We start from the raw sequence: 27,161 nt of genomic DNA on the forward strand, positions 1-27,161 counted from the left end.
GTTTTGTGCTGTAAAAGTTAAGTACATGTTATCAAAGAGAGGGAAATGGACTTGAGAGGCAGATTCCTCACAGAGATCACCATACTAAGTGTTTGATTTGTTTGGGTGTAGAATATGATTAAATAGAATGTTCTGTTTCTCAGGCGTTTGTGCCTAAGACTTTATGTAGTCATCTGTCTTTGAAAATGTATCTGGATATTCAGAAATTTAAAGCTCTTGCACAAGGTACAATGACATCGGAGTCCTTGGCTGCCAGCATTCCTTTAATGCTGAAGAAGTCAAACAAACTTAAGGTAGAGACTTTGCTTCACGTTGAACAAGGACATCACTGGCATGTCTCTTGACTATCTGGTTGCTGATGTTGCTCCATCTGTCACAGCCCCGTCAGTGGCTGATTATGAGACAGCGGTCATGCATGTCTTACCAGTGATCCACTTTGACTCCATATCTGGAAGTGTGGCTTGTAGTTTCAGAGGGACCAAATGACATGCCTCAAATCTTAGCTAGGGAAGAAATTCACATTTCATTAGTTGAGGTACATCAGGGCTCAGGGCCTGTTAATTTGGTGTAGACAGACATCTCTGTTAAGAAACAAATACTAAATGTATAGTTTCTCCGTGGAAGGAATGGTACACAGGGTCCTTTCAAAACTATCTTGTCTTTAAAATTGCCTTCTTTCTTTCCTGCTCTTACTCTTGCTCTCCTTTCTTCTCCCCTTAAAAGGCAAAGGGATGATTTAGAGGAAGAATATGCTTAGGATGATGAACTTATTTCATCTCCAGTCTACCCTGTGCAGGAACTTTCGATTGGGGACAGTATTGTCATGATGTAGCATTTTTAGTGGGAAGGTTGTCAGTTGTCTGATATATCCAAAAAAGATATTATGCTTTGTTGGAAATGGGTGTGCCCTTTCCTTCAGCCATTTCTTCTATTTTTGAAGTTTTGTTGGATACTTTTTCAACTGCTTGCTTTAATCCTGCATCTCAGCCACTTGCTCCTAAGAAACCTGACCGGTTCTACAAAGTGCCAGATTCGGTCAAGTTCTTAAAAAAAGAATCCTACCTCTGATCCATCTGTAATTATTCTTTCCACATAGAAGTCGTCCAAGCTTCTCTTCTGATGTTTTACCTACAGATAAAGACAAGGCCACTGACAGATATGGCAAGAAAGTGTATACTTCTACCACTTTAACTTTTAGAGCTATTAATTACCAACCCTATGTGATCAGGTACAGTTTATCTATTTTGGGTAACCTGGGTAAGATTTTGATGACTCTGAAGCTGTGTCTTCTGCATTATCTCTTAACTGTGCTTCTCAAGTTGCTAGGCATTCTGTTACGTGCAGTTATGACAATGCTACCGATGTCTTTTCCATGGCAGCTGCCACCAGGTTCGTTCTTCATGTGTTATTGCTAAGCTACTTGACTGTGCTTTGGATAGGCTGCTGCAGAACTTTTGAAAACCTTGCAGGAGACTGGCAAGGTCATACAGGAACTTGAACAAATCTTTCTTATTACTGTTCTTAAATTTTAGAAAAATTACCTTTCCAAGACTGGTCCCTTTCTTTGTAAGGATCAAAAGTGTTCTCAAAAGGGTAGAAGACCTTCTAGAAGATGGTTTCAGGATAAGTCTCAGCAGAGTTCAGGGATTCAGCACTTGCCTCCTCCTCTCATCCTATTTCACCTTGGCCTTTCTCAGGTTCCTTTATCTCAGAAACTATTCCTTTCCCTGTCAGTTTGGAAGTCAGTAATTTAGTACAAATTGGTTCTGCCCTTCATTCACAGGGGTTCAAAATGCCTTGAAATGCTTTTCTCTCACTCCTCAGAGTTTCCTGAGACCCCTGACCCCCCCCCCCCCCAAGTCAGACCATTTCAGTCAGGGGACAGTAGAGTTGGTGCCTCCACATGTAGAGAAAATGGATCTTGTTCAAGAATGTTTTCTGTTTCCCAGAAAGAAGGGCAATTGGAGTCCTATTTTGGATCTTCTTTGCTCAACATCTTTCCTAAAATCTGAAGTTTAAAGATGTTGATCCTTCAGTCCTTGCTTCCAATAATTTTTCCACAGGCTTTCTTGGTGACACTGGGAAATGCTTATGGTTTTGTCTCTTCATTTCACTTTCAATTTTCTGCTTTCCACTTTGGTCTTTTTACTGCCCCAAGGATATTCACAAAGTGCCTAGCTCCTGTAATTGCATTGTGCAAACTTTGAGCAATTCATATTTTTCCTTATTTAGATGATCATCTTTTTCAGTCTTCTACCCAAGAGCTTCTTCTCCCTCATTTACATTTTATTATGGACTTCAGGGCAATATGGGTTTCAATTTGAACCTAAAGAAGTCTTGCTTAATTTCATCCCAGGATTGGGTTTTCCTAGGATGCAGAATCAACACGGTCAGTGACAGTTTTTTGTCAGGCAAACAAGGTTCTGTGCCCGGTAGACTACTCTCAGAACCTTCTTCTCTTGGATGTGACCTCTGCAAGACAGATTCTCTGAGCCTTAGGATATATGGCATCGATGATTCCCATGATACCTTATGCCATACTCCATATAAGGAGGATTCAGTGTTATCCGAAGTCCCTCTGGACACGGCAATGCCATCTGATAACCTTCCAATTTCCTCTGTTGCCCTTTATTAAGAAGGAACTTTTGTGATGGATCAACCAGATTTTACTCAATCCAAGACTGCCCTTCCTGGTTCCTTCCCTTTGCCAGAATTTTTTAACAGATGCCTCAGATCTGGCATGGGGTTCATGTTCCAGTGACATCATGGTCCAAGTGGTGTAGCCTCTAAAGGAAGAAAGGATCACATAAACGTAAAGGAGGTGACTCTTATTTTTAACCTTTCAATTCCTACATTATCTCTGGACAACATATACCACTTGTATGGTACATCAAGCAGGAGGCATCAAGTCTTATTGCCTTTGCAGATTGGCTTTGATAGCTTGGGAAATAGCTATTCAACACAAAATCGTTATCTAGGCAGCGTATGTACTGTCAGAGAAAAACCCAGTAGCAGACCGTCTGAGAAGATCCAGGGCAGACCCTCAGAAATGTATGGTAAACAGAGTTTTTTCTGGACATTGTCCATTAGTGAAGTACTCCACAGGTAGATTTTTTTGCCTCCGTGCACAAAACATAGCTAAGTCTTTTTTTTTTTTTTTTTTTAATGAAGACTACCATGTCCTCAGGCTTGGATAATGGACCCATGACCTTTCCTTGAAAAGGGAGGTTTCTTTATGGTACCCCCCACTTCCTTTTATTCCCAAAGCCCTTCTAAAGGTCAAGAAGGACAAACCAAAATCTTGTTGGTGACTCCCTTTTGGTCTAGGCAGCATTGGCTATCCTATGGATTTGCTTACTCAGAACAAAGGCTCTTTAATTCATCCTAGTCTACAGACTTTAATAGAATTTTATTTCCTTTTATGCACCAATTTTCTGAGAGTGTGCTTATGGTTTTACAGGAGGCTAAAAAACAAAGTACAAGGAAATCTTATGTCTCCAGGTGTTAATTTTCCTTTTTCTGCAAAGAATGAATCAGTATCCTTATTAATGGGGTATTTGCGATGTTCTGGTTTATTTGTACAAGTTTCTTAATTCTGGGTTGGCATTCTCTTCTATTAAAGCACATCTGATCGCCATTTCTGTTTGCCACTGAAGCCACCACTTTCGTCTCAAATTGACGTCAGTTTTTGAAGACATCAAACATATCAGGCCACTAAGAAGTAATATTCCTCTTCCTTGGGACTTGAGCTATGTCCTGGAAAAACTTACCTTATCTCCTTTTAAGCCTGCTGCTTCTGCTTTTCTAAAGGTTTGTACCCGGGGAAACAGTGCTGTTGGTGGCTTTGACTTCTAAATGTGTACCCTGAGTTACAAGCCTTGATGGCCATCCCTCACTTTCTCTTTTTCCATAGAGTTGGGGTTACTGTCTGAACTAATCCTCCTTTTATGCCCAAGGATGTTCTTCATCTCACATTGCTGCAGTCCTTACATATGGGTAGTCCGCTGTCCTCGGTCGGCCCGAATACCAAAGTATTAGGCTGACGTCGGTCAAGGCGCTTAAAACTGACATCAGGACGTCAGGGTACAAAAGCGCATGACCGACGTCATTTCCTCAGTCTTTTTTGCCGCATGGTCCGATGCAGAAGCAGCGTTGCAAGTGCCGTTCGGCGTTCTGAAATTTTTCGAATTCGGAGTTTCAGACCGAATCCAAGTTGGCTAAGTACCCGTTGGGGAATATTTTGGTTTTTCTTGCCTCAGTGTTTTACCGGATGTCAGAAAAAGTGAATAACTGTATTTCTTGTGGGAAACAGATACCGCATAGGGATTATCATTCTTTGTGTATTCCTTGTTTGGGGCCTGAGCACGACGTTGTTGGGTGTCGCTTTTGTGCTAGGTTCAATAAACGCACTATTAAGTGAAGGTTAGATTGTGCTAGGCTGGTCTTTGGGAAGCGGTGCAATTATAATATGCCGTCGGATTCTCCAGCTCCCGCTTCTGCGAAGAAGCGCAAAGACAAAGCAGTTAAACCCAGGCAAGATGAGTCGTCCCGGACGCCGGTTCTTTAGAGGCTTCAGTGGAACCGGTGGTTCCGACGGAGACTTCTCTGGAGTCTCAGGGGGAGACTTTGATTTTGCAGGAGGTGGTCTCTCAGGAAGCAGGTCAGGCTGAAGGGGCTTCTCAAGTTACTGTACTCCCCTCCCTTCCTAGGGTGGTTAGGCCTTCTCCTTCTGTTTCCAAGGCTTCTCCCAGAGGCAGGCCAGTTTTAGCTTCTGTTGGTCTCACTCCTAGTTCAGCAGGGTCTGTGCCTAAGAAGCACATGCTTAAAATGGCAGAAGATTTGATTACTCTGATTAGAGGTTCTTTGCCCCCTCCTGATAAGAGGCCTAGGGTGGAGCCAGAGTTGGGAAGTTTTGAGCAGGCTTCGGATGTTTCAGAGTCTTCAGCTGAAGACTTGCAGGAGTACTCTCCTTATTCTGATTCTGATGCAGATGATTCCACTCCTTCTGCTTCTCCTCCAGAGGATTTTTCTTTTTCAGCGACACTTCATTCTATGAGGGAACATTTTAAGTGGGAAGGTCAGGACTTCTCTGATTCTCGGAAAAGGCTTAGGGAATTTTTGCTGTTACCCCAGCATAGGCCCTTGGCTATACCCCCTGTTCTGGATGTTGTGGAAGATGTGTTTGCAGAGGCTTCACTTAATCCTGATTCTCTGCCTCCTGCTCCTGTTAAACTGGATAGGTATTACAGGGTGCCTGAGGCTCATAAATATCTTTATAAAAGTCCTAGGGCGGACCCAGAAACTATTAGTCAGGGACCTAAGAGTGTCAAGGCCTCTGTTGTAAAAAATCCGGTTCCTCTAGATAAAGAAGCCAGAGCTTTGGATAGATGGGGAAAGAAGGTCTATACATCTTCTACCTTAGCTATGAGGGCTTTGAATTGCCAGTTTCATATGTTAAAATATCAAAACTTTCTTATTTCTCAATTGAAGTCTAAGGTGGATGCTCTGGCGGAAGGCATTGAGTGTAAAGAATTACAAGATTTGGTGCATGTCTCTGAACAGGTGGGTAAGCATTCATTACAGTGTGGTTTTGATGCTGTGCAGGCCTCGTCTAGGGTGGCTGCCACTGGCTCAGTTCTTCGCAGGCACGCCTGGCTGAAGGATCAGAATTTATCTGACCATGTTAAGACAAGGATTTTGGATGCTCCTTTGCAGTCTGATGTGTTGTTTGGTTCACCTGTGGAGTCAGTCTTGAAGAAAATGGAAGACAAGGCTAAGTCTATGCAGGCTGTTAAAGATTTTTTGCAAGTTCAGCCTCCGAAGTTTAGTAGGAATTGGCCTGCTAAGGGGTGGACGTATCCTTCTTATGATTCTCAGTCTAGGGGTAGATCTAGACGTGGTAGGGGCAGAGCTCAGAGTTCCTTCAGACCTAGAACAGGGAGTTCACCTGCACAATCTTCGGGTGAGGGCAGGGGCCAGTCCTTTCGTAAACAGGCCCAATGACCTACTTTTTCAGCTGCCAGTTCCTTCTTGCCTGGCAGCACCTTTGGGAGGAAGGTTAGCACTCTTCAAGGAAAATTGGATGTTGATTACTCAAGACAAATGGGTATTGGATATCATACACCAAGGTTACAAGTTTTATTTCCATACCTTGCCTCCTTTCAAAGGCATGCCGGACGTTCCTCCTCAGCAAAGACTAGAGGCTCACAAACAAATTTCTCTACTACTTCAAATAGGGGCCATACAACCGGTCCCTCTGCCAGAAGTGGGCCTAGGATTTTATTCTCGCCTGTTTCTAGTACCAAAGAAAGGAAACACATGGAGACCAATTTTGGATTTATCTATCGTCAACACATATCTGGACATTCCCAAGTTCAAAATGTTGACGTTACAACAGCTTTTACCTCTGCTGGGCAAAGATCACTGGATGGTGACTCTGGATCTCAAGGAGGCTTACCTTCATGTTCCTATCAGGCCCAGTTGCAGGAAGTATCTGCGTTTTCGGGCTGGGACTTCACATTATCAGTTCTCTGCATTGCCCTTTGGCTTATCTACTGCGCCCAGAGTGTTCACGAAAGTTCTGGCTCCAGTGGTAGCTTTCTTCAGGCCAAGAGGAATACAAATTTATCCTTATTTGGACGATTGCCTGATTCTGGCCCAAGAAAAGGACGAACTTCTTCATCATTTACAGTATGTGATGGCAGTGTTAAGATGCCTGGGGTATTCTGTGAACGAAATAAAGTCCAGTCTAGTACCCTCTCAGGACATGTGCTTTCTGGGTGTGAGACTGAATACAGCATCCCAGATGGCCTTTTTGACCCCGGACAAACAAAAGAATCTTTCTCTTTACTTCCACCAATTGTCTCGTCAGTCCAGGCTGACTGCAAGGACAGTCCTTCAAGCCTTGGGGTTCATGGCATCTTGTATTCTGGTACTTCCCAATGCCAAACTGCATATGAGGAAGCTACAATGGTATCTCAAGAATGTATGGACACAGCACTGCCAAGATTTGGACACTGTCATTCAGATAATACCTTGCATTCAAAAGGAATTTTTGTGGTTGGCTCAGGAATGTCACCTAAACAAGGGACTCTCTGTGTCCCGCCCAGAGGCGAGTCAGATTTTAATGACAGATGCCTCAGACAAAGCTTGGGGAGCTCATCTAAATGGAAAATGGGTACAAGACACGTGGCCTGCCAGACTTCAACATCTACATATCAACTTGAAGGAGATGTTAGCAGTCCAATTTGCATTGATAGCTTTCAAGGATTTACTTCTTCCAGGGCAGGTGTTGATTCAAACAGACAACACAACTGTCATGTGGTACATCAACAAGCAAGGGGAACGATTCTTATCCTCTATGCAGACAAGCAATGATTTTGTGGGAGACTGCTCTCAGTTTACAGCTAAATCTTCAGGCAAGGTTTCTGCCAGGAGCACAGAACTCCTTAGCAGATGTGTTGAGCAGACAAATTATGGATCCCCACGAGTGGAAATTGGATCCTCATGTATTTCGGAGATTGACAGTGTTATGGGGAACTCCAGACATAGATCTGTTCGCTTCTCCACTAAATTACCAGCTGCCAAAGTTTTGCACAAAAAGGTTTCATCCCACAGCTTGGAAAGTAGATGCTCTCTCATTCAATTGGAGCAATCTTCACGTGTATGCCTTTCCACCTCTGCCTCTCCTCCCAAAGGTACTCCTGAAGGTCAGACAGGACAAGCCAAACATGATTTTAATAGCTCCAGATTGGCCTCGACAGCACTGGTACCCATTACTGAGAAGTCTGGTACGGGAGCCTCCATGGCCTTTGCCTTCGATTCCTCACCTGCTGTCTCAGGAGAACAGTCATTTACTCAATGTCAAACTTCATTCTCTACATCTGACGGCCTGGCATATTCTGTTTTAAACCCTGGAGGGTCTCAGCTTCCACAACAAGTTTTGAATGTTATTTTGGAGGCCAGAAGGCCTAGTACAAGGGAAGTGTACGCAGATAAATGGAGGAGATTTTTATTTTGGAGTACAGCAAAGGACTTTGATGTTTCTAAACCTAATTTAAGTGTTGCGCTTCAATACCTTACTGAGTTATTGGACAAAGGTTTGTCCTTCTCTATAAAGGTTCATGCTGCAGCAATTTCTGCTCACTATGACTGTGACCCACCATTATTTTCTCAGCCTTTGTTTAAGCAATTCCTTAGAGGGGCAAAGAATATAAGACCCACACGAGAGCTCCTACTCCTGCTTGGGATCTCAATTTTGTGTTGGAGAAACTCACTCTACAACCTTTTGAGCCTGCAGCATCTGCAGAGTTGAAATATTTATCATGGAAGACTGCTTTTTTGTTGGCCATTACCTCTGCGAGAAGGGTTTCTGAATTACAGGCCCTTATGGCAGTTGAGCCTTTCTTAATTTTCCACAAGGATAGGGTGTCTTTGCGTACTAACCCTTCTTTTATGCCTAAGGTGGTTTCTAGTGTGGCTTTAAACCAAACTATTCATTTGCCTACTTTTTATGCAAACCCCCAAAATAAAGGGGAAAGGATTTTGCACACTTTGGATATACACAGACAGTTGCGATATTATTTGAGCAGAACTAAAGGGTTCAGGCAGTCTCAGCAGTTGTTTGTTTCTTTTGCTTTGGGTTCTCAGGGTAAACCTGTTTTAAAACAAACTATTTCTAAGTGGATTGGTTTTTGTATTACTTTCTGTTATTCCCATCATGGTAAGGAGATTCCAGCTGGGATTAGGCCTCATTCCACTAGGGCTACTGCCACTTCTACAGCTTTTTAAGGGGTGGCTACTAAAGATATTTTGGAAGCAGCTACTTGGAGTTCAGTGCATACTTTCTCTAAGCATTACCACCTTCCACTTTACTCTAAATCTAGGGCTGGATTTGCCACTGCAATTTTACAGGGCATTTTGGCAGCTCCTAATGCTTTATAGTTTTGCCATCCTCCCTTACCTCTGCTTTGGGATTCTACCCATATGTAAGGACTGCAGCAATGTGAGATGAAGAACATAGTACAGTTTTGTACCTACCATAAATGTAGATGTTCAAGATCCACATTGCTGCAGTCCAATTTACCTCCCTCCTTCCCTCTGTTGTTGAGGGTGGGGTGTGGTTTGTGTTGTACATATTGTAAATATGGTTAGTGCACGGGTCGTTGGTTAGTTTTTGCTGGTTTTTGGCTTTGGCCTTTCTTGTTGGGGCCTTCTGACATCTGGGGCAAGAAAAGACTGAGGAAATGACGTCGGTCATGCGCTTTTGTACCCTGACGTCCTGATGTCAGTTTTAAGCGCCTTGACCGACGTCAGCCTAATACTTTGGTATTCGGGCCGACCGAGGACAGCGGACTACCCATATGTAAGGACTGCAGCAATGTGGATCTTCGAACATCTACATTTATGGTAGTTACAAAACTGTACTTTTTTAATGAGCTCTCCTTAAATCAGACCATCAGCTTGACTACCTCTTTCCCTTTTCCTTGGAATAGGGGAGAGGACTCCACATTCCCTGAATGTGCCTCGTCTGCTTAGTTTTTACTTGCATAAAAACAAGTCTGTCAGGAAATCTGATTAGCTTTTTGTTTCTTTCCAGGACAAAACTTTGGGGGCTTCTTTTTCTAAACAAACTGTAATTGGACATCCAATATTATTTGTTTTTGTTACTCTTCTCATGGTAAGCAGCCTTTAGCTCCAGTTAAAATGCTTTCCACTAGAGCCCCTGCTTCCTCGGGCTGTCTTCAAGGGCCTGGATTCTAAATCTGTTCTTGAAGCAACTACTTGGTCTTCAATTCACACCTTTACAAAATGTTGCAAGATGAATGTTTTCTGTGTAACTAGAGTAGGTTTTGCTATGTCAGTCATACTAGTTCTTTTGGACCATAATCCAGTTTAGGTTTCCTCCATCCTGTCGTCTTAGACAGCTTTGGGAATCTCCCATCAGTTAAGAATACTGCAACAGTGATTAAGGAAGGACATAGTACAGTTGTGTAAGAATTTAACTTAGCAGATCACTGTTGCAGTATTGCTTCCCTCCCTATTTCCCTTTTTTTTTTGGCTGAGGTGGGTTCTTATTTTTTCACCTCTTCTTTGTAGTAGTTGCCTCTACTTCTGCTTCACTCTCTTGGTAGGGGCAGGAAAAGTTGTGAGGTAATTCACATCTGTACTTCCTTATGTACCTCTGGCTCTGCTGGGTTGAGTTCCTACATCAGACATATGGCAAGAGAGGAAGGCAATCAAGTTTTTGGTATGCTGGTTTGGACGTACAGCTATGTAACAGAAAAAGATTAAACTCTCAGAAGGGTCCACACAGGATACCAAAAATTCACTTACACAAGCTTAAATAAGTAAATTTAATATAATGTCAGTAAAAATACTGAGCGCTTTCATCCCTCCAAATGGGGCTTCTTCAGAATATACATTAGAGTAAACGTTGCTTCCTTGTATGCAAACAGATTGACTAAAATTGAAACACCATCCGTTAAAAAAGTACTCAACGTAATGTAAAACAAAACAGTTTCATCCTACAAAAATTTAAATAACTGCAGTAATAATCCAAACATTAAAAATATTAAAATTATAATTTTCTAGATCTTAATTTCAACAGGGGTTGTATTGATATAAATTAATTCAAACCCAGGGCTGTATTATCCTTCAATCTAAGCTGCCACAACAATTCTTAAGATCTACCAAACTGTAATTAACTATTTAATATTTTTTGTTTGGAATATTATATTGTTTTTAAATTTTTGTAGGATGAAGTTGAGTACTTTAATGGATGTTGTTTCTATTTTAGTCAGTTTAATTATTTGTATATAAGGAAGTGACGTTTAATGTATTATGACAAAGTCCCATTTGTAAGGATGAAAGCGCTCAATGTTTTTACTGATATTGTATTAAATTTAGTTATTTAAACTTGTGTAAGTGAGTTTTTGGTATTGTGTGTGGACCCTTCCCCTCAGCATTTAATCTTTTTCTGTTACAAGTTGTTAAATGCTTATGTGTTTTTGGATTTTCGGGGAGACAGCTGTCCTTGGCAGGATATCCCTGCAGTTAATACTGCAGCAGTGATCAGCTGGACATCTATTGTTATGGTAAGTTTTTGCACAACTGTACTGTATGATGTCAAACCAGAATTCATCCGATTTGAAAGATGGAGAGAACGTCAGAATTCACCAAGGCTTGACTTAGCAACCGTGCAGTTGTTTTGAAGCAGGAGTAGCTAACATCTTTCATGATCTACAGTCCATGACCAGATTTGTTGGGTAAGAAGTTCCTCCCACAGAGTAAGACTGTTGTGCAGCTTCTACCTCCTAATGATATTTAGGGCCGTCTTCAGCTGCAGGTGAGAGTCTTTTAACAAGTTATTCATATCCAGAATATTTAGCATCAGGGAAGAGTACCAGTTTGTTAAAGTGAAAGTTTATAATTTCAGTAAACTATGTATGTTTGCTGAAATGTAGTGTTCTGATTTGTTGTCAGGAAAATCAATATAAAGAGCTAAATGCTATTAAAAACTGTTTAAAGTGGCTAGTATTGTGTCACATTCTGTATTGTCTAAAGCATCCATGTCAAACCTACTACTGTTGATATCATTCTCTCGAAAAAATTGTATGCAGTGTATGATGGTGTTTGTTAAAATTACTAGCTTCTTTTCTGTGTAAAATGCTAGGATGTATATGTGGATAAGGGTACAGTTTCCCATACTGCTTTTTGTAGGTGCAATAGTAAAGTCTGCAACCTGACAGCAAATATCCTCACAAATATCTCTTGATTAAAAACAAGTAAATAAATAAATAAAACTCAAATGTAACACTGTTGACTGCAGTTGCCGTGCGCCTGGGTTATTGCTATAAAAGATCCTCCAACCACCCCACTTGGTTAACAAATAGACATGTTTAAATGAATGCTCAAGTGTGAGTTAGGCATCAGAAATCTGTTGTAGAAAAAAATGCTCATATTAAATGTCTTGAGTGTCACAAAGATAAACTGTGTTTTATCTATCAAAACCTAAAGAATTTAACAAGTGCAGTGATCAAAATATTTGATTGGCAGATGACCTCATGTCACCTGGTGTTTGCATCCTGAGCGGTGGAGACCAGGTTTAGTTCAAATATTTTCCCTTAATAAAGTTCGAGTGAAAGTGTTTTCTGCTAAAATTGACTGCAGTAAAAATTAATTACAGTTGTGCTCTCTCCCCCTCCCTTTAAAGGCCTCTTTGTTACCATCTGACAGGTACAGGTATCTCCAGTGTAGCACTGCACAGCAGTTATTTACCTTGTATTTACTCACATTTCATATGTTATTTTTGTTTGTGTACATTTCTGTGATTCATAGATTATAGTTGCTAATTGTTAAGTGGCAGTGGTTAACATCGTCGCTTCACAGCAATAGGTTATCTGGTTTGATTCTCGGCCAGGGTGCCTTCTGTGCAGAGTCTGCTTGTCCTCCTTGTAGTCGCTTGGGTTTCCTCCATGTGCTCTGGTTTCCTCCCACATTCCAAAGACATACAATAGGTGGACTGGACACGCTAAATTGGCCGTATGTGCAAGTGTGCATGCGAGTGAGTGGTACAGATGAAGTACCGCATTAGGGTTAGCTACCTGAGAGTGTAAACCTTGACTGTCACTGTTAAATTGACACCCTGACCCTATGTGCAAAATGGGAAAAAGAGGTTGAGGATGGATGGAATTGCTAACTTGCTTAAACAGTCTGACTATGCTGGCTATACTGTATTTGTTGAATCCATGGTAGTGGAAGGGACTAGTAACTGTATGTGATGGCACTGACATCTGTTCTCTGGTTTGAGCAACTGTAGATGTTACAACAGTTATTTTTTTCCCACTCTTCACTCTAATAAAATTTACGTAAAAAATTTCCTATAAATAATTGTAGGCTTACTGCATAGGTGATCATCTTCCTAATGTATTTGAAGAGTCAGACATTGTGACAGGCCATATTTTTCACCATAACTATATCTCTATTTTGTCTTAACTTTATAACAGATTTTATGCTGTGCTTGTTGGTTTGTTATAGAGAGCATTTAGAATAGACATGGGTTGCTATTAATACGTTCATGCCCATTGCTCTTTAAGTTTGAATCCTCTGCATTTAAGTAGTATAATTAAGGGTGCTGCTAAATAGCAAAATTTCTAACTGAAAAATAATGGTTGTAGCTTTGAGCGTAGCTAATTTTCCCTTCATCAAGTCTGAGTGAAAGTGGTTTCAGATAAAATTTACTCTGCAATGAAGAAGTACACTCATCCTGTCAAAAGCGTAGGTTATGAAGGATTCCACAAAGAAATGGTAATAATTAAAACAAATGTATTATTATTATTACTACGTAGAACTATATAATGAAGATAAGGGAGAAGAACAGAGAGAAAAAACGAAGGAGAATGGGAGTGGCCTACCATAGATAAAATATGCAAAACAGATAAGGAAATACTCAGGACAGCTGGTGATGGGGAAGCACCCGGATCAGATGGTCTACCAAAAGGGAGCCTTGGGACAGATGATGAAGGGAAACACAGGTTTACCAAATGAAATTTGATAAAGGAAAAAGGATGAAGTGATTGACAACTGGATGAAGTTATTTAGTGAGATTCTGTCCTAAAATCCTGGAAGGAGGCCCTAATGTAAGTAATATGTAAGGAATGGCTAGATCCCTTAAGCCTATCCACTTACTGCCCCATTTCCATACTAAACCATGATTACTGGTGTTCTATGTTAATACAAGTGCATAAATTGGGGAGATTACCCCTACAACTGATACATGGGCATTGGACTGGATTTGCGTGTGTGTGTGTGTGTGTGTGTGTGTGTGTGTGTGTGTGTGTGTGTGTGTAGGGGGAACCATGGTTAACTTGAGTAAAAACCTATTAATGGTTCAAGAAATCCAAGACAAAGGAGAGGAATTACCCATTATCTCAATGGATGTATAGAAAGTGTTCAACATTGTAAGCTGGAAATGTATATTTGAGGTAGCTGACAGGTGGAAATTGCTACAGAGTTGCCCAGTCTATGATCCATGTTCTGCTATCTAGAGGATACTGCACTCCACATTTGTTTTCCACAGCAGTTAGTGTGTACAAATCTTCTCCCTATAGGCACCATTTAGATTTTCTGCTGCTGCCCACAGCTCCATTTTGGGTTAAGTTTGAGGTGTGCAAGAGTATATCTTGCATGGTTGTGCATCCTCTAAGATGACACCATTCCTTCCTGGATACCACTTGTGTCCCATAGGTGTCTATGTTGTAAGGCTGTGTGCCATGTAAGATGGCAGCCCCCCTTGACAGTGTTAATATACTCCACTTATATGAGCACAGAGCCTGTACTGCTTTTCACACCATAAGGTACAATTCCCCTCCCCGAATTTGTAATGTGTCTGACATAGCCTACATGCGTGAGCTTATTAAAATTCATATTTTGTGTCTCTGAACATGTCCTATACAGTTTGTAGGGAGTACAGTGATACTGTGCTGTGCTCCCTGCTGCCTATGTACTTCCATTTCTCTAAGAGCCATTTCATTTTCTTATGTGCTCAGGGCACCATTGATATGAACAGCATACTGAGTAGCTCCAAGTACTCTTCAATTTTCAGCAACGTGAGTCTGTTTATGAACTGTGTAATGACTCTGTGATGTAAGGAAGGTGCTAGATTTTCTGGCCTTAGCTCACTGTACAGAGGACATCTTTGAATCTTGCCTGTTGTAATTAAAGATGTCCACAAAGTTCAGTATACTGGTGCTTACCCTGATGTATCCTATAAAAAATGTCAGGCCATATCAGTGATACGTTGCTAGATAGGAAGGAACTTTGAATCACTTCGGCTGCACTGTTTTTCAGAAGTGTGGGGCATGATCCTGGAAGTCACAGCTTGCTGAAAATTCAGCTATTATTTAAAAAAAAAATAGGGAATTCCAAAATTCATTGTTAATGTTTAAAATTTTATACCTTCCTTCACCCCCCTGATTTGGGGACTGCAGTTCCCACACCCCTGCTACTTAACATATACTAACTCTGTACCACTGTGTAGAGGCAGTACTCCCAAGATACTCTGCAACTTTTTACTTGGTGTGTATGAATCCCCCCTCACTTCATGCTTTAGGTCTCCCATTCCAAGGATTGTGGTTTTGGTCATCTGAATTTCAGCAGACACCCCAAAACTGACAGATTGCAAATTTTCTTTAGTTTTGGTTCATAAGAAGTATGTAACAATTACTATTTTTAGTGTAGGAGCAAATATAGTGTATCTCTAAAATTATAATTGTGTTGTGTTTTTATATCAACAAAATTGGAAAAACAGTATTTATCACTTTAAGTAACATTTTCAAGCATTTGAAACATTTTTGATAAAAAATATTGATAGTTGTGAATTGCTACACAAAAGTTCAAAGCATTGCTTTTTCCCTTGTCTTTTAAGTAAAAGCAGCTTTCATGAGCAGTTTTCAAATCTTACCCAGCTATGTTGGCCAGAAATATTTAAAATGTGAAACCATTTGAGACAAGGATAATTTTGTAGCTTTAAAAGGTTCAGTTGTCAGGGTTACCCACCCTTTAGTGGCCTTCAAGAGCCTTATGTTGACATTTTCTCTCCCGGTATATGTTTAGATGTCATTTTTTTAAAATAGGTTAATAAATAACTTGCACTCATTTTTGTAAAGGCAGCTTTGGGATAGGTAAAAATGCAAATATGACTGATGGTAGACTTCAGATTGATTCAAATCATAGCAGACACTTGGATGTTTCCTTTTCTGGGGAGGTTAATAGAAATTACATCAAAATCTTAAACGGGACACATTGCGTAACATCAGAATTAATAAAAAATATAGCTAGTTTATAAAAGAAGCATTTTCAAGAATTTTAAGTATTGACGTAGGAAAAATAAATAGTACAAATTGTGAATTGCTGCCTCCAGAAATTTGCGATGCAGTTGCTCTGTTATCTTTCCTACTAGCAACCTATCTAGAGTAATTGTAATGGACTCTCAATATATGTTGCACATAAAATTTTATTAGCATGTGCTTATCAAGTTCTGTGACACTATTATTATAATGTGACAGACTGCAGAATTCCATGAAATTTGGTTTATAAGTATGATAATGTAGCTTTTGTTTTCTGTGGTATATAAACAATGTTTCAAAAACATACATCTGCGTTGAACTATAGTGATTACACTAATCAATAATGTCTTACATTTCAAGCTGTCACCCACAGTTCAAGATAACTTTTCCATCATCTTTGCATATAGAAATAATAATAAGCTTGTTTTTGTAAAAGACTGTCCCCAAAGTCAGTAAGCCTGCATAGGCTGGAGATGAAAACAGCTAAAAAAATAATGACTGGGACTGTGTCAGTTTTCTGAATTCCAAGCACATTTTCAGTTTTTATGTTTAGAGCAGTAAATATAACTGCTATATGCCCAAGTATTGATAGTGTAGAGTAAAACCTAAGAAGAACAGTTGTCTTTCATTATTGTTCTCAAGTAAATTCTTACAGCAGAAAAGTACATTAAAAGCATGAAAAATGTAACACAAGTAGTCATGATACAGCTATTCCTCGTCTTGCATCTTGAAGCACAGGAGTGATATATGTAGAACAGATTGGAGGCTCAGTGATGAGAGATCCCCACCTCACAGCTTCAGGTTTGGGTTTCATTGTGGAGTTAAGAAATATACTACTTGATTTGGTACCTTAACTTCTGTGTGTTTGTGTGTGCGTCTATGTATTTTTACATACACAAACACACACACACCCATGCATACATAAATATACATACACACACTTCTGTTTTTCTTCAATTTATAAGCTGGCTGACACTGCAACAGCAACAAGCCAGCACTTCTGGTTTTCCTAGTTTGTTGTTGTTGAAAATGTTGAGTTTTGCAGGATTCTAATCGACTGCCCGTTAATTGCTTAACAACTGCTCAGTTATAAGAACCTCAATCCCCTGTAATTTAATTTTGCAGCCAGAAACATTTCGACTCCACTGAGTATCAACCAAAGCTCTAAAATATTGAGGCCATGCACCATTTTTTATTTCTTTAAATTGCCTATCACTTTAGTGCTAAGCATAAGGAAGTTGTGGGTAAATCCCTCTTACTTTTCTCCTTCACATGCATCTGCTCACCCCACTGTGGGTTATAGGTCAACAAGCTATTGGATCTTACTTTAATTAGTATTTATTTCTGCCCCCATCCTAAACATTTTCCAGCATCACATTCATCACAGCGCTGTTCTGTGTCTGTAGGCCTACACTACATTCTTTGAGGATGGCCTCTTCTGCTTGCACCACCATTCCCACATTATATTTGTTGGTATCCACTTCCCTGTGTTTTATCCTGTGCATGAACTCCTGTGCACTGTACTAAACTTTTGCCAAGAATACCAGTGCAAGGAGTTTCCAGGCTATATTAATTGAAGGGAGTTGGTGCACTAGTGCCAATACAGGTATCCTGTTATGGCTGCAAAGCAGAAACTTTTTTGATTTCTGGACTAGTGCCCTGACTGTGATCATCAACAAATTGGTGGTTACCTCTCAGTCTGAAAGTGCAGAGCAACACAGTGCAACTGCACCTTTTTGTCATTATATCTGTTTTTTTTTTTACCTCAAAAACTGAGCAGAAGGACGGAAACCTTTTGTTATGCTGTATCACCCTTTCTAAAACATAATTGGCTGACATGTTACCACCTGGCCTAAACCATCCCACTACTTGTACCTGTCACCAGATGAAATGTACTACTAAACAGGTTCCCTTAGCATTTATAACGTAGGGTAATCTTCTGGTTAATTCTTTACACTGTCATCTTTAAAAAATAATTTAATTGGCATGATCAAATGGTGGTCTTGACAGACTTGTTCATTATGGGTGTCATGATTGCCCTGTGTTATGCAACTCCAACCTCTTCTGGGTGTGATCAGTAAGCTGATCTTGACTGCAATAGCTGTAGTTCTGTCAGCTCCATGTTGTCCTCCTGCTAATAATATTAGCCTAATAATGAGGATTCTTTATTATCTCTTGATGTTTAATATTCTCTTATTCTTTCTTCTGCCTCCTTATCTTACAAGACAGACGGTACTTCGTTGTATGTTTTAAAAAAAAAAAATTAATGTTAACACCCAGATGAGGCTAGCTTCATGCAGTCCTCATCGGTATTAAAGCCAATGGTCAACATGCATGGAAAATGTACGTTTTCATTATTACAGTGATTTTCCTGGTGTTCCTGCTTCCTATATCCCCTTCCCTCTCCAGGTCCCCTGCTGGTTGTTGTAATCGCGTAGTGTAAAGATACACTTGAATGTGACTGTGTGGGTTGCTGCCTTCTTTATTGCTTTGTTGTGTATAACACGTTTGGTACTGTGCCTCAGTGGTTGTCTTAATTATCAACAAACCTACCATAATATGAGGGTAGGTGCTAAAAGAATGAATGTTATTTTAGCAAGACCTCAGAAAACATCTGTCTTTAACCATCATTTATAGAATCATTCTACATTCCTTCTGTACTTAATCTTAGAGTAAGGAGTGGGATTACACAAATTACATTGTTTTCTCATTAAATCTTTTCTTGACCAGAGTTTGAAGTTTCCCACTAAAGAAAAATATTTTACATTCTTAATTTCTTTTTCCATCAGTGCAAGCACTTGAAATTGAATGGAGTCATCAGTGGTATTGGTGGAGTGACATTAGTCCCCTAGTTACAACTAAAGATGATGTTGGTGCTTTTTGTGAAGTGAAGGTTTTCTTGGCCTCTGTGGAAAAAAAAAACCCTACAGCTCAGCTGACTACCCCAAGAGGTGCATTTTATTTTGATACCCATTGTTATAGTAACAGTAAATGAATTGTGAAGTTATTGTGTAATCGGGACTTTTTTATCTAGTATCCTGATATTTAAAGGATATAATGAGCCCACAAGAAGCTCACCATTTTATTTTTATGTCTAAAAGTAGCCAGTTTAAAGAAATCTGCCTTGGCTTGACATTTTGAAGTATATCTGTCAGCTTCTTGACATGAGAATCTGGAGACGAAGGTAAAAATGATGAGGAGCAAAAGCTGAAAATCAGGGATAGATTTTAAATGTTACTGCCATAGACTTAGGACATTTTTAAATAACAGTGTTGCATTAGCATGGATTTTCTGAAGAATATGAAGTCTAAAACTGAAATATCTGTCACTGTTCACTGTAGTCCTCAATTATTTATGAGAAACCAAACCTTTTATGAGTGTCTTTCGGCTTTTCCCGGTTAGGGGTTGCCACAGCGGAACTCCGGTCTGCTAATGATTGGTAGGGGATTTTTATGTACCGGGTTACCAGCCCTGACGCACAACCTTCACCGAAGGCACGCCCCATTCACGTATGCCTCCACACAAAAGACGCTCTAGCTGAGAATCGAATGGGACAACGTCTTGCTATGAGGCGACAACGCTACCGCAGCACCACCACCGCAGTAGGAACACACCAAAAGTATGAGACTAAATCAGAGATATTCTGTGAAACTGGGGACAGCTGACGGATATTGTACTGTGTGTGAAGTCTTCGTGTGTGTAGTCAATTTGTTTGCTTATATCCCTGTTTTTTTTTTTTAAATAAATCCTTCAAAGAAATGATATTTTACAGCAGTATCTTGAATGCCTGTCAATCTCATTTTATTGTGCCTTGCTCTGCTTTTTGTTTTTCTGAAGTGTCAGAATTTGACAGTACTGGCCTCAGTCTTGGATTTTGCCACCACAAATACACCAGTCTGCTCTGTTTTTTTGTTTTGTTGAAATATTATATGAACTTAGTATTAATTTTACCAGCTCTTTTAGAATTATTTTGAGTTTTTATTAACTATTTGATCTGAATTAATCTCTAGCTAGAAACTTCTACAGGGTTATTCCTAAACTGGACTCATGGTCTTCAACATAAACAAGTCTGTAGCTTAAATAGTGGTACCCAACATCTTGGTCTTTACTGATTTTGCTCTCTTTGTATGTAATTAAAATTTAAATTCTGTTTTTGTTTGCAGGCCATCTCATTGCAGGATTTATTGGATAGTTTAAGTGGATGTGCGTGTCCTAGACCTAGTAACAATTTCAGCAACTTGTCATGGCAGAAACTTTACCAGAAGTCCTGAAATTGATATAGAATTTTGACACTGACACATGCTCAGTGACGCGGAGGGGATAAAGCCCTGTCTGCTGGCAAGAAAATCCAAGTTTGACTAGCAGATCATGCTGGAGGTGCCAGGTGGGGAAGATGGGAATGAGCAGCATGTGATAGTTCACCCATCCTAGGGGTGGGGGTGCGAGAACATGGGAGACGTGGTTCCAGCTGGTGGAATGTCAAACTCTGATCAAATAACCTTTTATATAGTAGATGAATAGAAACACTGCACATACTATAAAAAACAATTACTAAGACGTTTTTAGGCCTGTAATTACAAACGTTTATCAAGGCTGTAAGTTTCCTGCAATAGGACATTTTTTAAACACGGTTTAAAACTATGGCAAAGATGCAGACTGTTTAACCTTGCCAGAGTAGAGAATTCCATAAGTTCAAAGTCATAAAGGTGCAGGAACATGTACCTGAAGTACATGATATGTGGATCAGTACAAGCCGCAGGGAGATGGACTTGGGTGTAACAAGGTCTGTACCGTCAGCTTGAAGCTCTGATATTAGAGGATAGGCAGACTGATGCTCTGAAAGTAGTGTGTGAGGTATCTAGTGTCAGAAGAAACATGAGCAAAATCAGTTGGAACATGAAAGAAAGGGTGGACATCATGAGAAAAAGCAGCAAGCATGTAAAGTAAGTCTTAAAAAATAAATAATCTCTAATGCTGGAGTGAAAGCAGCCCATAAAACCAGTGGACATCTGTTAATATGGAATTACAACATATCCATTAGAATAGTCTAATGAGCAGGCCAGTGCCAGGGACATGGGTTTGATTCTAAGCTGGTGATGACAACTCTTAAAAGTTGTGGGAGGAACCACACAAGAAGGGGAGGACTTGGAACACCCTACAGTGATGTCATTGCTTATTTCATTCATCAAGGGTTGGACCTAGGATCCTAATAACTGGGAAATACCACTGTGGCAAGAGGAGGTTTTAACTGTAAAATTTCAGTAAGTAAGTAAACTCCTGTAACATAACTCTTTTAAGAATTAGATACAAGTTGTTAATTAGTCTTAAACCTGTAAAACAGATGAATGAGATATTTCTTTGCATATGCATACATTTTTTGCTCTAGACTGTTCATTTTTTCTTTTTAGAGTGAGTGGTTGGCCTTTGGATTCTAGGTGCACTCGTTCTTCAGTTTGAGAAGATGTTTTAATGTATGCCTTACTCCAATATATGTTATGCATTGATGGAAGTGAATTAATGTCTGTAGAGGAAAAATGCACATGCCGTCCTGCAGATGCCTTACCTTGTACTTTACCTGTCTTCAGAAAAACTCTTGGTCAGAACTCTGGGATGCTCGACATAGCAGAAACCCCTCCCATTTCCCATACGAGACAAATGGTAATAAAGTGCATGAAACCTGATCTAGGATTCTGCCAAATGTTAAGAGGTATTTGCCCATCCACTGCTCTCCCCTTGTTAATGGCTAACAGCCTCTTTCCTCCTAATCTGTTCACTTACCCTGCTAGGATAGCTTCTGTGTACTGATCCACTGCAGAAGCTTTATATCTTTACAGTGTGTTCTTTAGTTTACCTGTTTCAGACCCCCTTGACAAATTCAAGAAGGTATCATTAGTGAACAAGACTAATTATTTAGGTGAACTGTGTTACACTAATCTGACATTTCTTTTCTTTTCATTACAGGTGTTAATCGCTTTGTCAAGTCACTTGAGCGCTGTGGAATCTGAGAAACAGAAACTGCGGGCTCAGGTGCGGCGTCTGGTCCAGGAGAACCAGTGGCTGCGGGATGAGTTGGCGAACACCCAGCAGAAGTTGCAGCGCAGTGAACAGACAGTGGCCCAGCTGGAAGAGGAGAAGAAACACCTAGAGTTTATGAACCAGATCAAGAAGTTTGATGAAGATGTCTCTCCTGCTGTGAGTGGAACACTAAATACTGCATACTAATGCCATCTTTCTTTATGCCAGCTAGTTTAAATTCTGTATCCCAGGACCTAATCTTCATATTTCTGTCATGTACTAACTGATAGAAAGTTTGTCTCCATATGAACCTATTGGTCACTTTCAGAAGCACCCTTGTTTTACGATTAATTTTATTTCTTTGTTGTACTCCTGTTAAAGTCAAAAGTGATTTTTATTTTTCAAAAAAAAAGACCAAGGTTTGAGTGTGTTGCTTGATGCATTTTTTTAGCTTTACTGTTTACTAATTTTTTCGCTGTAGTCACACCCACAGAATGATGTGATGGTAGGTACTAGACAATGATTTACATATGAATATTAGGTGTTGAGTAAGAAAAATACTTTATCTCCTTAGTTGAGCAAATTCTTACATTGTGCTTTCACTACTTCATCATCACTTGTTAATTTTCAATGTAAGGTGTTCCACCTGCAAGAACTAATTGTTAACTTGCCTTTCTAAGAAGTAAGTAGCCACTACTGATACATTTATCATGACAAATTCCATAGCTTGTATATAAGTTTGGGTAGTGAGACATTGTGGGTTGAGTCTTTTATCATGTCATGGCAGGGATTTTCAGCTCTGAGAAGAAATTTCACGGAGCTGTCCTTCTAAGCAAAATACATAAACAACACACTTTTTGCATCACAAACTATAATGTTGTATTGGGTATGGTAAGGAGATTATACCCAATTCCAAATATTTTTTGTTCGACTTGCTTCAGAATATGGCCAAATGACTTTTAAGGAATAGTAGTGCCTTTAGTGTTAAGGTATCCACGTCATCAGACTTTCTGTCCCTGACTTGTCACTATGAGCTGATTGAGGGTTTATACAAGAACATCAAATGATTAAAATCATAAACGCTCTAAAGAACAAAAATGCCGGACCTCAAACTCATTATTGTAGGGGGCACCCCCGCTAAATATATATTCCATCTCCGAGATCGCACAACAGTGAGGAAAGGGCAGATATTCTGATCTTCACTGTACTGCAATCTCAAAAAAAAGCACTTTGAGGTCCGGCATTTGCGCTCTTTAAAGCATTTGCGATTTTAATCTTTCGATGTTCTGATATAGACCCTCTGATTGAATATTTAAATGTTTTGATTTTGCTACATTACACACCTTTGATTTCTATGGGTGTAGAGTTGAAGTTTCTGTCGGTCTCTGACTGAGTTGTCAAAGGAAAACTTTTCTAGTGCTTGGAGAAGATCCATCTTCATTTGTTCCACTTTTGATGTCATAACCCTGCTGCTTCATTCATGCCAGTAACTACTATTAGAATGACTTAAGACTGTCATCTCAGCAGCCACTACATTTATTTTTATGTTGGCAGGATGTTCCTTTAGCTGTCTGTGAGCTTTCTTATTGCAACATGGAAACGTTCATTATCCTTCAGCCTACCAGGGACGAGAACATGCCTGCTTAGTTTGAAAGCTCATGACGTGGCAGTTAGAAGACTTATAGAGCATATTTAATACCACTGTTTTTCCATTTTTATTTTGTAGGAGCTGCACCCAGTTTGTTAATGCTCAGCATCATGGTGCTTCAGAGGTAATGATGCCTCATGGGCTGTCCTTGCTGACCTATAAGCAATAACCTTTCCTAGGTTAGTACAGGATGCTGCAGGAGAACCAAAATGTTGTCACCGTGGGGCATGTCTGAGAGATGGATTAGAGTCCTACTATGCTGCTTGTACTTCTGCTGTCATTGGTGAAGACTGTAATTTCAGATGGACAGCTGACTGGTCTAGAGGGATGAAGTCCTTGCTCCCTCCCAGATAATCTGGATTTTAGTAACATAACTGGAATACCATATCTTGGGAAGAGCAGCCAGGAAATTATAACAGTGCATGGTTGAGGTAGTTTTGTCCATTCTTGGGCATGGCTTTAGAATTCCTGGCACAGGAGTGTCACATGGGAAAAGGCCCAATACTATATATACATGAGCTTGGCCAAGGAGTGGGTGCACTCTAATTTCCCTAAAGATGATGGTTGCTGTCCAGCTTCACTTCCATGTAATGTTTAAGCTTAAAATCTTAGAATTTAAAAGATGGATATAAAATGATAGGGTGGTATCTCTCTTAGCTATACTTGTCAGACTGTGAAGTAATGAACAGGAAACCAGACCTTGTGGCTAACATACTAGTACCATGAACACTGTAATGGTGCCAATGCAGTAAAGAAACAGTATCATAGGTTACATCAGTCAAGGCAGTTAGCATTGAGGGTTAAAACTGTAAGCTGTCGGTGAGCTGCTTTCTGAAGTCCAGGGTTTCATTCCATCAGTCTTGATTTATCTACTGTGCAATTGTAAACAAATCACTTGACCAGACAGTGCTGTGGAGGGGGGTTTATATTAATGAAACACCATCTCTTTGAACACCTAAACATTGACACTTGATGAGCGAAATCCAAAATGCACGAACGGCCACTTCTGCAAATGTTTTAACTGGGAAAAAATTAACTTGGCTGACCAACAGGAAAACAAACTTTCAAACTCTAGTTGTGTGTGTGTGGGGGGGGGGTGTGCCCCCCCCACACCCACCCCTTACTAAATATACCAACTCCGAGATCACTCTACATTGGAGAAAAGGGCAAATTGTTTTCCCAATGAAAAAATTTGCAGAAGTGGCCGTTTGTGCTTTTCGGATTTTGCTCATTGGGTGTCGATGTTTAGGTGTTCAACGAGATGGTGTTTCGAGGTAATGATATAGACTCCTGTGTAGTATCTGTGGAGAAACTGGACTAGGCTATAAAATAATCTCCATGCACAGGAACTGCCTATGAACTTTGCGAACTTAAGAACCCCCTGTTTAATGAAGTACATTTCTGCTATTTTAAATGTTATATGGTTTCTTTGCTTTACTATCATTTATTCTGAATCATATATAATGCTATAATGCATATGCATAGGGTAGTATATCAAATTAGAAAAATGCTTTTATATTTTCGTGTTGCAGTGATGACATTTTAACTGTTGCATCTCATGCTGTCAGTCTTCACATAATCCTTGACTGTGGGCTCAGTTCTGAGCCTCCCAACCAACTCAGCCGTTTATTTCAGCTCGTGCCTTCCAAACTCTCAAGCTAGGCTTTTACCCATAATGCTTTTCTCAGAATTGCCTCAGAACTCATTTGCCACTTTGTGTCAGACATGTACGACCACTCTCAAGCTTTGGCTAGTAAAAAAAAAAAAAAAATTTTTTTTCCCCTTTTAATTATCCCTTTTTGTCTTCATATTCTATTTTTAGTCTATAGTTCTACGCGCTTCTCTTGTTATTCCCTTTAGCGTGAGTGTGTCTCTTTCACTTTCTCTACTATTGTTGGTAGTCATTCTGTTGATACCATTGCTGGTATCTCTTTTTACCTTTAAGGTAATTATTTGTACCATTGTTTGTATTTCTTCCTTTTTCAAAAAAAAAAAAAAAAGTTTTCTCCATCCTTTCAGCGTGCGTGTGTGTAGCTATAACCTGCTGTTAGTTATGGCTGAGAAGTCGGATTCTTCAGCCAAGTCTTTAAAGGGCACCTCGGGATTCAAAGGGTGTCTAAAATGTCAGGGTAGGATGCCCAATTCCGATGGGCATACCCTTTGGGTTTATTGTTTAGGCAAAGTCCACCTCCAAGACAGTTCAATTTGCCATGAGTTTACTACTAGGACGCTAACAGAACGGAAGAATAAGTTGATTCTGAAAGGACTCTTAGGCTGATTTTGGAGAGGCTATTTCTGTGTCCAGAACAAAAGCCAGCACATCATCCTTCATCTTCTGCCTCTAAAAAAAGGCCGAAGAGTTCCACGGCACCGAATGGAAAACCTGATTCGGCACCTAAAAAATTTGTTTCAGACTACTACTACTTCGGTGCCAGAGTGGTTGGAGCTTATTTCTATTCCAAAATTCAAATGCTCGTCATCGATAGATCCTTTCAAGGACAGACTGCCAAGCCCATTCCTCGATGTGAGACCTCCTAGGTATCCTTCGACTGCCTTGGTTCATTCCACTAAGAGTCTCTTTGAAGCTGACTTCATGAAACTGGTGGATCAGCTCCTGATGGTGAAGGGATTGTCTTCGGTTCCTTGCCAAGCTGGCATCAGAACCACTGCAACTATGACATCACCCGATGTTCTTCTTGTTTCACTGTTGCAGTCATCACATTTGGGTTATCCCTGTCAGGGTAGCCCTCAGCCAGGCCGAATACCAGAGACTTAGTATTTCTCCATCGGTTGCTGTCACTTGAGGACTGATGTCAGGTTGTCAGTAGTATAAAGTAAGGCAGCCGATGCCATTGCATCAGTCTTTCTTGCCGTGTAGCCCGAAGCAGAAGCAGTTCGCACGAGTGCCTGTCGGCTGCTACCTGAGTTTTCATTTCCAAATTGCACTAACCGATGTCAGAAAAAGTTAATAATTGCTCGCCTGTGAAAAGCAAATACCACACTAAGACTTCCACTCTTACTGCGTCACTAGTCTAGGCCCAGACCACGATGTCCCCCATTGTCACTTCTGTGCTTTAACGCCAGAACTATCCATCATTGGGCCCTTATTGTAGCCAGATATTTTTCTTTACAGTCCTCAAATTCCAATATGGCTTCGGTAAGCCGTCCGACAGCAGATCTTCCAAAAAAACATAAAGATAAAGACAGAGACAGACTGCACAGGTCCAGACCTACTAGCTTCCATTAAGCTAGTCAGTGAGATGCTTTTGCAGCCCCTGATGCCCACTTCAGTTGATTTGCAGGCTGCTACTGAGACCTTTGGGGAGTATGGTATGCCGCAAAACTCTTCTTCGACTATGGATCCTGCGGTCGTCTCTACCTTGGATGGGTCCGGAGCCGCTTAGCAGGCACCTGCTTCCGAGGAAGTCCTTTGAACCACCGAATCTCGACACAAACTGACTTATTTTGCGACTACCGTTCTTTCGAAAACAACCAAGTTCCATAGGCCCAGGGTTCGAACCACACCGAAAAAACTGACTACCCACTCTCAGGCACTTGCTACCTTGCCTCAGTCTAAAATGCTTAAAATGTCAGGACCTTATCATGCTGATCAGGGGAAGCCAAGCTACCCCCCTCAAAAAAGAAAAGAG

General features: G+C 40.3%; 1 protein-coding gene across 1 annotated transcript in view; it reads left to right on the forward strand.

The window, feature by feature from the left end:
• The window catches only part of KLC2 (kinesin light chain 2), a 1,052,962-nt gene that overhangs the window by 557,644 nt on the left and 468,157 nt on the right, over positions 1-27,161 (forward strand). The window contains exon 4 of the mRNA XM_044075888.1: positions 21,810-22,040. Within this exon, the coding sequence (XP_043931823.1) occupies positions 21,810-22,040 (231 nt within the window). The remainder of the gene's footprint in view (positions 1-21,809; positions 22,041-27,161) is intronic.

This window comes from Protopterus annectens, chromosome 6.part1 (genome assembly GCF_019279795.1).
Source record: "Protopterus annectens isolate FY-2018-M chromosome 6.part1, PAN1.0, whole genome shotgun sequence".
Lineage (NCBI taxonomy): Eukaryota > Metazoa > Chordata > Ceratodontiformes > Protopteridae > Protopterus > Protopterus annectens.